General features: G+C 42.8%; 1 protein-coding gene across 2 annotated transcripts in view; it reads left to right on the top strand.

Moving 5' to 3' along the window:
* The window catches only part of FLOT2 (flotillin 2), a 1587019-nt gene that overhangs the window by 439101 nt on the left and 1136186 nt on the right, over positions 1-11732 (top strand). The window contains exon 3 of one of the 2 annotated variants that reach the window (XM_044054427.1): positions 2653-2743. The exons of the other annotated variant lie outside the window; for it this stretch is intronic. Within the exon in view, the coding sequence (XP_043910362.1) occupies positions 2653-2743 (91 nt within the window). The remainder of the gene's footprint in view (positions 1-2652; positions 2744-11732) is intronic. 2 annotated transcript variants of the gene reach the window in all.

Here is an 11732-nt window from a genome sequence, read left to right as displayed (position 1 = left end):
CTCCATCATGGAGGCATAGCTATCTGATGCACAGCTGCTCCTTAACCCCAAAATCGAAACTGAACCTGTTTACCCAAAACATTCAACTGACTACAGAAATAATATCAAAATCACTTCTAGCAACACCAACATAGATCCAGTAAGTCAAACTAAACTTCTAGGAGTCACTCGTAACATAGTCTTAAAATTTGCTCACCATATAAAGCAAGCAGTAAAAAACACTCACCAAAAGCTATGTGCACTATAGAGTCAAATAATATCTCTCAGATAATACAGAAAAAGTGTTGCTGACTATCTTCTCATCCCTGCAATACTTTATAAGGTCCCCATCTTGATTTAACTATAATCCATTCAACTCTTGAAACAGTACTATATTAAGGTGGCAAAATTTGCGGTCAGACATCATCATAGGACCACTGGTCCAAAAAAAAAAATTCAGTGTCTTGACCTAATGCATTACGTTAACACTTTCCCAAATAGTCACTTCCCACAAACTTGTTTCTTGTCCAGACAAATTCCCTAGTTTGAAAAATATTCTCCAGCTTTATAACCCAAGTAGACAGCTGAAGTCCACTGTCAAAATGTTGTATGTTACAAAAACTAGCAACTCAGGTGGTGACTGATTTGCACTTTTCTTTCCTGGCTAAAATTATGAAGTCCCATCCTCCCACTGTAAGAAACGGTAAGCACCAACTCTTCTAAAGTGCAACAAGAGAACTCTTTGATACCAGGCTTAGTACATTCACAAGTCCTGAATGCTAAATGTCTTGCCCCTTATTTTCTCCCATTCTTTTTAAGCACTGTATCCTTAGCTGTTGGTCCAAAATCTCTTCTTTGCACTCCCCCTCTCATCTTTCTTCCTTCTACCTATCCTAAAACATTCTGTCTCACCTCTTAATACTAATTTTGCTCTTCCTCCTTTTCTCTCCTCTACATAGTTCGTTTCCAAATATGTTTCGGAGCTGTTTATGTTGTGCTGCTATTAATTAATGATACTCTGTTTAAATGTTGTGTATTTTTGTTTATTACTTCTATACCTCGGTTTACTGTGTTCTTTATGTAATGTTATAATTTTCCCTGAGCTTTTCTCTCCTGGTCTCTGCTGAAAAGGGGTAGTTTTCTGCCTAGCTGGACTGGCCCAGTTAATAAATTCAGTAAATGAAGTGTAGACACCTAAGGCACACACAAGTGTTTCCCCTTTACTGGAATGGTCGCAGTGTGTGCAACTGTAGCAGACAGAAGAAGATATCCCAGGAGGTAAAATGAAGGACAGCAAAAACAATTTATTGTTGCTTTGTGGAATCAGCTGACATGCACAGGACGACTATGTGGTAAGGGATAGGGATGACTCCTAGTGGACTGTGGAAGGGGACACTGCTCAACTTTATGTAGAAACTTTTTTCTTTCCTTCACTAAGGATAGCATTCGGGTAGCAGAACTGGGATGGTGGCACACAAGGAGGAACATGGCAGGCACATTTAGTGAATGCCATGATGAGTGTGGACAGTCACGGGAGGCTAGTATTAGGTGAGAAAAGAGTCAAGTGTTAGAAAGAAACCGCTGCAGTATGGGTACTTGACGTTACAAGGCTCTGTATTCCTTCCACAAGGATTCAGTATTGCATCCACTTGTCACTGAGTAATTATGTGGGCATCTGCAGCACTCTAGAGAGTATGACAGATGATGGCACGAAGGGCAGGAGGCACAGTTACTGCCCTTACAGAGGAAGTAGAAGGTGGGGAGAGTAAATAAGTAAGGAAGAGATGGGTTTGGTTGGGTAAAATTGCACCATCTGTGGTCTTGGTTTGAAAGGGATATATGGTGCTCATGCATGCACTGCAAAGGGTTGTTTTTATAGCAAAATTTAATATGAACGCAAGTGTTTTCAGGCCTTGACATACTAGGGCTACATGATAAATAGTGGCTTAAAATAAATATATCATGGGATGTGTATTTTATGTAGTGTGCACTTTCATATTGCTTGTGGTGTAATGATTGTTGGGAGCATTTGCATTCTGTTTGGAAATTAAATATAGTGAAATTTATCAACAGTTCTGCTTCCAGTGTGTCATTTGGTAGTTATACATGGAATATCTAAGTTAAGTAACTGCTGCGTATATGTCTTAAATCTGCACAAGCACTTGGATAGCTGGACTCTGTCAGACCCTATCCTCCAAGTACTCTGAGGTCTGTTGCATCTTTGCAGTATATTTTTTAACTTTTGGTCTGTTTTAACAGTAAAGCATGTAAGACTTTTACCACAGATTGCTCTAGATTTTAGAATTATATATTTTTCTTAGCAGCTCAGAAGTTGTCTGTTTTTGGTCACAGGTGACTGTGCTATTTACTGCTGTCAAAAAATATTCTGAAATTCTAGTAGAGATGTGGGTGTTGGAGATGCACAGAATGACATGCTGAACTGATATTCTCTTAAAGAAATTGTAAACTTCTAGAACAAAAATATATTGCTATAAAAATGCAGCTTAAGCCGTCAGTGCTGTCCAGTCAGTAAACTGCTGACTTCAAACATATCTGAAGGCTTGTATTACCTCATGAGGAGTTCTGCAGCTAGAAGGGGACCACTGTGACAGCTAAAAGGCTCTTAGACCTTTTTGATTTGGAAATATGCAATTGTTTTACATTTTTTGACAGGCTTTCCCTAGAGCTAATGACGTTACAGCCAAAGTGCGAGGACGTAGAGACGGCCGAGGGGGTAGCTTTAACTGTCACTGGGGTTGCACAGGTACAGTAATTCAACAAACTCATTCTGGGAATGCATGTGTGTAACTAACCAGTAATCTGCAGTCTCCTATACAGGCAGTGAGATAAATGTTGTTGGTCTTTTGGTGTGTTTTTTATGATTAAAAAAACTTCTTGACATGAATGAGTGACTGTCTTATTAAAAGAGTAATTTATTTCAAAATGTTGACCTTTTTAAGTTTTTATTCTTGAAGCATTTTTGGCATGAAAATAGACTACATGACCTGTATACCCACTGCAGTGGCTGTTAACATTTGAGACTTCTACTGTTCTTTGTGAATGTATTTTAAAAATATTGGTTGCAAATTTCTCATAAGTGTCCATTTCTGATTTATAATCTAGCACCAAGTAGTAACATTCAACTGAGTTGGTCTTCACTTCATGCCTTCCCATTTCTGTTTGCTGGGACCCTAGTGTGTTACTTGAGTGCCTTTTGTACTTTGCTGGGAAAGGGACTGCATTGTTCAGAACTTGAATGTTTTAATCTGAAAAACTGTTTCATGTTTAAATTGGTACCACAACAATGTCTTTATAATGTATATATAATAATGAATAGGCAAATAGATTGAACTGCTGTATTTTTCATTATTCTGTTTCCCGAATTTTGTGAGAAATTAACTAATGGTGCTTGAACTTCTTTTTGTTCCACCAGCTGCTGTTTTGTTGACATTTTCAAAGCAAAGGCTCCTTTTATTTGAATTTTTCCAGACTTGTGTGTTTATTGCTCATTTTCCATGCAAGTGTAAACATTCTAAATCACTGTCAACCTTTCCTTAATTGTTCATTCTGTAGTTAATAGCTTCATGCAGATTAGTGGTTTTGTATCGCAACGTAGGTTGAGCGTTCTGTAGACTTAGGCTAAGAAGATGTTCTTCATGTTTTACTGTTGCAGTCATTACATTTGGGTAATCTGCTGGCAGGTTGCCCTCAGTCGGCCTGAATAACAAAGTCTTGGGTCCTGCGTTGGTTGCTGTCTCCTCTTCCATGACGTCAGGGGTATAAAACATGCAGCCAACGCCATTTTATTCAGTCTTTCTTGCCGCGTGGTGCCCGAAGCAGAACCAGTTCGCAAGTACCGATCGGCCGACTCCTGAAATTTTCACATTCGAGTTTCAGAACCGAAGTCTTCAACTAAAGCTAAGTACCCCGTTGGGGAAACTTTTTCTTTCTCCTTACCGATGTCAGTAAAAGTTAATAATTGCATTGCTTGTGGGAAGCAAATACCTCATAAGGATTTTCATTTGTACTGTATTCCTTGCCTAGGCCCAGATCATAACGTGCCTTGCTGTCGGTTTTGTGCTAGATTTAACCAACGCACTATTAAGCATGTGTATATTTTTGCTTCAGAATATTTTGTATCCAGATTTAATTATCCCGAAATGTCGTCGGTTAGCAATCAGACTACCGGAGTTCACAAAAAAACGCAAAGAAAAAGACAGAGACAGACCGTTGAGGTCCAAAACCGATGACTAAGCTTCTCCTAAGCCAGTCGCTGGGTCGCCGGTACTCAGTGAGGCGCTTTTGCAGCCCCTGATACCCGCTACTTTTGAGTCACAGGCCTCTACCGAGACCCATGCGGAGTCCAGTATGCCGCGAGATTCTCAGAGAATTGAACCCATGGATGTCTCTCCCTTGGATGGGTCCGGAGCCGCTGAGCTGGCACCGGCTTCTGAGGGTGTTTTCAGGCCTCAGCGCCAGCTTCAAAAACAAGATCAAAAACATCTTCCAAGTCTAAAAAAACGACGCATGAGCCACGTGCTCAGGCCCCTATGCCTAAAAAACAGATGATCAAAATGGCTGAGGACTTAATTACCTTGATCAGGGGTCCACCCCCCCCTCCCCCCCCCCCTTGCTAAGAGGCCTAGGCAAGACACTGATTATGAATCTTCAGATCAGGTTTCTATTTCTTCTGATTCCTCTTCTGATCAGGAATTTTCTATTCCACCCTATGAGGATTCAGATGCAGAAGAATCCATCCCATCTGCATCTCCTCCTGAGGATTATTCTTTTGGAGAAACCTTGCATACTTTAAGGGAGCATTTTCATTGGGAGAGTCAGGATTTCCCTGAATCAAAAAAGAGGCTTAGGGATTTCCTCCTTCTTCCTCAGCATAGGCCTTTGGCAATACCTCCTGTATTAGACATTGTTGATGATAATGTTTTCGGAATCAAGCATGGCTCCTGATTCCCTACCTCCGGCTCCTAGTAAGCCAGACAGATATTGCAGGGTTCCTGACAAACAAATTTCTATTCAAAAATCCTGCTGCTGATCCTGAGACTATCTCACAGGGTCCCAAAGGTGTAAAGGCCTCTACAGCCAAAAATACTACCCCCTCTGATAGAGATTCCCAGGTGCTGGATAGATGGGGAAAGAAGGTTTATACGTCTGCAACCTTGGCAATTAGGGCCTTAAACTGCCAGTTTCATATGCTTAAATATCAACAGCATGTTATGAGCTTATTGAAACAGAAAATTACGTTGATTTCTGATTCTGTGGAAAATAAAGAATTACAGGAATTATTGCATGCAGCAGAACAGGTTGGAAAGCATACTTTGCAATGTGGTTTTGATTCCTTGGAGGCCTCATGCAGGGCCGCAGTTACTGGATCTGTGATTAGAAGGCATGCCTGGCTCAAGGAGCAAAATCTGCTTGATCATGTTAAAGCTAAATTGTTGGAAGCCCCTTTACAGCATGATACTCTGTTTGGTAATAAGGCAGAAGAGGTTTTAAAGAAAATGGAAGACGAAGCTAAATCTATGCAAACTGTAAAAGATTTCTTACTAGTGCAGCCATCCAGGTTCAGTAGGCACTGGCCTACTAAAAATTGGTCCTTCCTATGTCCTCTCAAGGCAAATCCAGGCACTCAAAAGGCTCTAGATACCAATCACAGGGTTCTTACAGGTCAAAGCAATGGGGTGCCTCCACCTCCAAATCTGGAGGAAACAAAGCACAACCCTACAGTAAGCAGTCTCAATGACTTCCCTCTACCTTCACCAAGCACTTATCTTTTGGCAGCCCCCTTAGAGGGAAAATTAGCACTTCATGCTCAAAATTGGCAGTTAATTACCCAGGACAAGTGGTTATTAAATATAGTATCCTAGGGGTACAGATTTCATTTTCACCAGATCTGCCACAAAATCAATGGGCAGAGGCTCAGAAACAAGTTATGTCCCTCGTGGATATGAGGGCTATTCAACCAGTACCAGAACAGGAAAAAGGACAAGGGTTTTATTCAAGACTTTTCCTGGTACCCAGAAAAGACCATGCCTGGCATCCTGGCATATGGAGACCAAAACAAATGCATCTGCATATCAACCAGAAAGAGATGCTAGCTGTTCAGAATGCTCTGACAGACTTCAAGGACTTACTTCATCCAGGAAAACTATTGATAAAGGTGGACAACACCACGGTTATGTGGTACATAAACAAGCAGGGGGGTACACATTCCTACCCCCTTTGCAGACTAGCCATGGCATTGTGGAACACAGCTTTGACTTACCAAGTACACCTTCAAGCTCAATTCCTGTCAGGAAAACAAAATACTCTGGCAGACGACCTAAGCAGAAATCCTATGGACGTGCACGAGTAGAAACTGGATCCACAAATCTTCAGCATGGTAACACAGAAATGGGAGAACCTAGACATAGATCTATTTTCCTCTCCCCAGAATTATCAACTGGACAAATTCTGCACAAGGACTTATCACAGAAAAGCATGAAAAGTGGATGCCTTATCCTTCAGTTGGAAAAACCTATCAGTCTATGCATTTCCCCTTCTACCTCTTCTCTCCAAGGTCTTACTAAAGGTCTCAACTCCCTCCTTGGTACTTGCCTCAAATACCTCATCTACTGTCTCAACAATCAAATTCTGCACACTCAGCTCCAAACTTTGAACCTTGCAGCATGGCTGATCATTTAATTATTTAAACAACACCTCTCCGTAAATCTGTGATGGATGTCATTTTGGAAGCCAGAAGGCCTAGTACTAGAAAATCTTATGCTGATAAATGGAAGAGATGTTCATTGTGTTACCCTGCTGCAGTCATCACACTTGGGTTATCCTGTCGTCAGGCTGTCCCGCAATCGGCCGGATTTCCAAAGTCTTGGTCCGACGTCTGTTGCTGTCGCCTCATCCCTGACGTCAGTGCGCCAGGGGTACATATATTGCAACCGATGCCATTTTCTTCAGTCTTTCTTGCCGCGCGGTGCCCGAAGCAGATGCAGTTCGCAAGTGCCGGTCGGCCGACTCCTGAGATTTTCGAATTCGAATTTCAGACCGAAGTCTTCTATAAAGCTAAGTACCCCGTTGGGGAAACTTTTCTTGACTCAGACCAATGTCAGAAAAAGTTAACAATTGTATTTCTTGTGGGAAGCAAATACCTCATAAGGATTTTCATTCTTATTGCATACCTTGCCTAGGCCCTGATCACGACGTCACTTCTTGTCGTTTTTGTACTAGATTTAATAAACGTACTATTAAAAGACGATTTATTTCGCACAACACTTTTTTGGTAGAAAATTTAACTATAACATGCCGTTGGAGCTTCCGACTACCGGCGTACACAAAAAGCGCAGGGACAAGGACCGACAGCCCAGGCCTAAGCCCGATTCCGAGGCCTCGGTTGATCCGGTCTCCAGTTCTCCGGTTATCAGTGAGGCTCCGACGCAGCCTCTGACTACCGCAGTTCTGGAACCCGAGACCGCTACAGATATTTTGTCAGACTGTACTAGGCCGACGCAGCCTTTTACTTCAGGCCCTATCGACGATTTACCTTCCAAGGACGTCGGTACTTCTGAAACGCTATCGGTTTCTGAAGGCGTTTTCAGACCAACGACTCTTACAGTCAAAACGTTTTCCAAGTCGAAGACTCCTTCTAAATCGAAAAAGGCTTCACTTCAGTCTCCTGTTCAAGGCCCTATGCCTAAGAAACAGATGCTCAAAATGGCAGAAGATTTAATTTCTCTTATCAGGGGTTTACAGCCTCCTCCTGAAAAAAAAAGGCCTAGACAAGAGGAAGATTCTGCTTCCTCTGAACAACTGCCTATTTCTTCGGATTCCTCTGAGGACCAAGACTATTCCTTCTCTCCTTATGAAGATTCTGATGCTGAGGAATCTATTCCCTCATCTTCCCCTCCAAAAGATTACTATTTTGGGGAAACTTTACACACTGAGGGAACATTTTCACTGGGAAGGTCAGGATTACTCTGATTCCAAGAAAAGGCTGAGAGAGTTTCTTTTACTCCCCCAACACAGACCTCTAGCCATCCCTCCTGTTTTGGACATTGTGGATGATGTCTACTTAGAATCCAGTTTCAACCCTGACTCTCTACCTCCTGCCCCGACCAAGCCTGACAGATATTACAGAGTACCTGATTCCCACAAATTTCTTTACAAAAACCCAGTAGCTGACCCAGAGACTATCTCCCAGGGTCCCAAGGGGGCTAAGGCTTCCATGGCTAAAAATCCAGTACCTTCTGAAAGGGATTCAAGAGCACTAGACAGATGGGGGAAAAAGGTTTACACCTCAGCCACTTTAGCTATGAGAGCACTAAACTGTCAATTTCATATGCTTAAGTATCAGCAATTTCTGATCTCTCAGTTAAAACAAAAGATAACCACCTTACCTCAACAATCTGAAATGAAAGAAGTACAGGATTTGTTGCACGCCACCGAGCAGGTGGGCAAACATACCTTACAATGTGGGTTTGATTCTTTAGAGGCCTCCTGCAGAGCAGCTGTCACTGGATCAGTTGTACGTAGGCATGCCTGGTTAAAAGAACAAAGTCTGCCTGATCATGTTAAAGCAAAACTATTAGATGCTCCCTTACAGCAGGATGTTCTTTTTGGTGTTAAAGCAGAAGAAGTTGTAAAGAAAATGGAAGATAAGGTGAAATCAATGCAGACAGTCAAAGATTTTTTACAAGTACAACCCCCTCGCTTCAGCAGAAACTGGCCAACAAAAAATTGGTCCTTTCCAACCACTGACAGGCCTCAGAGGGGTAAATACAGGTGCCCAAGGGGCAGAGGACAACCACAAGCTCAGTATATGCCTCGCCAATGGGGCACTCCAACCCAGAAGGGAGGAGAAGACAGGTATCAACCCACCAGAAGGCAAACTCAATGACTTGCACCTCAGCTGGCCAAACAAAGCTCTTTTGTCAGCCCCCTTGGGGGGAAAACTAGCACTATTTGCAGACAACTGGCACATGGTCACAAAGGACAAATGGGTGCTAGACCTAATTTTACGAGGATACAGATTCCACTTTCACACCTTGCCAATAAAAAGAGGAATGCCAAACCTGCCACAAAATCAAAGGGCAGAGGCTCAAAAACAAATTACAGCTCTCATGGCCATGAGAGCCATTCAAAGGGTACCAACTCAAGAGCAAGGCCAAAGATTTTACTCAAGACTGTTCCTAGTACCCAGGAAAGAAAATGCTCGGAGACTAATTCTGGACCTTTCAATTCTAAACACTTACTTACAAGTTCCCAAATTCAAGATGCTAACACTACAGCAACTACTTCCCATGTTGGGCAAGGAAGCATGGCTGGTAACGTTGGACCTCAAGGAGGCATACCTGCATGTCCCAATCAGACAAAGTTGCAGAAGATACCTTCGTTTCATTGCAGGTTCAACCCATTATCAATTCTCTGCACTGCCCTTTGGCTTATCTACTGCGCCCAGAGTATTCACAAAATGCCTGGCACCAGTAATTGCATACTGCAGACAAAGAGGAATTAAAATATATCCATATCTGGACGACTGCCTCATCCAAGCAGAAAGAAAAGACATTCTCTTACAACATCTGGCTTTCGTGAAGCATCTACTTTTTGTTTACCGTGTACCCCAGACAATTTAGAAGTCAAAACTAGTACCCTCACAAAAAATGACATTCCTGGGTGCCAGCTTGGACACAATGGCCCAGAAGGCTTATCTTGCACCAGACAAGGAATTACAACTCACTCAATATTTCAAGACAATGGCAACAAAGACCCAATTAACTGCAAGAAAAATTCTGCAGGCTTTGGGCTTCATGGCATCTTGCATTCTGATAATACCATTTGCAAAACTGCATATGAGGAAATTACAGTGGTACCTAAAAAGCGTATGGTCTCAACACAGCCACAGCTTGGACACAGTGATATCTCTCATTCCCAGCCTTCAACAGGAATTTCTATGGTGGGCACAGGCATGTCACCTCAACAAGGGTCAGCCTTTCACCTTGCCCCCACCCAGGCAAACTATCACAACAGATGCTTCAGACTATGCCTGGGGGGCACACATGGCAGGGCAATGCATTCAAGGCCTATGGACTGCAGAACAAAGAAAACTGCACATAAACCAAAAAGAGATGCTAGCTGTACAGAAAGCTCTGACAGCCTTCAAGGATCTACTTACAGCCAGGACAACTTGCAATAAAGATGGACAACACCACAGTAATGTGGTACATAAACAAACAAGGGGGCACACATTCCTACCCTCTTTGCAGGCAAGCAATAATCTTATGGAACACAGCTCTGGCCTACCAAGTCCAGTTACAGGCTCAATTCCTGCCAGGACAGAAAAACACATTGGCAGACGACCTAAGCAGAAACATCAAAGATCCCCCCACGAGTGGAAGCTAGACCCACAAATATTTACAATGATAACTCAAAGATGGGGTCTACCAAATATAGACCTGTTTGCCAGTCCTCAAAACTACCAGCTGACAAAATTTTGTACAAGGACATTCCACCATCAAGTTTGGAAAGTGGACGCTCTCTCCTTCAGTTGGAAAAACCTGACAGCATATGCCTTTCCTCCATTACCTCTTCTCACAAAGGTTCTTTTGAAGGTCAAAAAGGAGAAACCTCGACTGATTCTCATAGCCCCAGACTGGCCACACCAGCACTGGTACCCGCTATTGAAGAATATGGCTCACAGCCCACCATGGATATTGCCTCAAATTCCTCATTTACTCACGCAGCAAGACAAGCAGATTCTACACAGCCAGATCAAAACCTTAAACCTGGCTGCATGGCAAATCAATTAAGCATCCCAGCAGCCCCTCTTTCACAAGCAGTACTGGATGTTATTCTAGAGGCCAGGAGACCAAGCACCAGGAAGGCTTACTCGGACAAATGGAAAAGGTTTTGTGCTTGGAACCAAGCTAAAGGCCAAGACACAACTCAGCCTCATATGCCTGACATTCTGCAGTATTTAGCTGAGATGTTGCATAAAGGACTTTCCTTCTCCTCTATTAAAATCCATGCTTCAGCTATTTCAGCTCACTACGACACTAATCCACCTTTATTTTCCAATCCACTTCTAAGGCAGTTCCTCAGAGGGGCAAAAAACATTAGACCACCTAGAAGAGCCCCTACACCAACATGGGACCTCAACTTTGTTCTGGAAAAACTAACGCTACCTCCCTTTGAACCAGCTTTTTCTGTAGACCTTCAGTTCCTATCCTGGAAGACTGCCCTGCTCCTGGCAATAACTTCTGCTAGGAGAGTCTCAGAATTACAGGCACTTATGGCAGTGGAACCTTTCCTCATTTTCCATCAAGACAGAGTTTCTCTACGAACTAATCCTTCCTTCATGCCTAAGGTGGTTTCCAGTGTAGCTTTAAATCAAACCATCCACCTACCCACTTTCTTCCCCAATCCACAGAACAAAGGTGAGAGACTCCTGCAGTCACTGGACATTCACAGGCAACTTCGTTACTACGTGGATAAAACTAAGGCTTTCAGAAAAACTGACCAGCTCTTTGTTTCCTATGCTACAGCTTCTCAAGGGAGGGCCATATCCAAGCAAACTATTTCTAAATGGATAGGCCATTGCATACGATTCTGCTATACCCATCATGGGAAACCAGTTCCTCCTACCATTAGATCCCACTCTGCCAGGGCAACAGCTACCTCTACTGCCTTTCTCAGGGGGGTTCCTACCAAGGAAATTTTAGAAGCTGCAACTTGGAGTTCTGTACACA

The sequence above is a fragment of the Protopterus annectens genome, chromosome 13.part0, assembly GCF_019279795.1.
Source record: "Protopterus annectens isolate FY-2018-M chromosome 13.part0, PAN1.0, whole genome shotgun sequence".
Classification (NCBI taxonomy): domain Eukaryota; kingdom Metazoa; phylum Chordata; order Ceratodontiformes; family Protopteridae; genus Protopterus; species Protopterus annectens.
The sequence above is the reverse complement of the archived record's forward strand: the minus strand, read 5'-3'. Positions and strand labels throughout refer to the sequence as shown.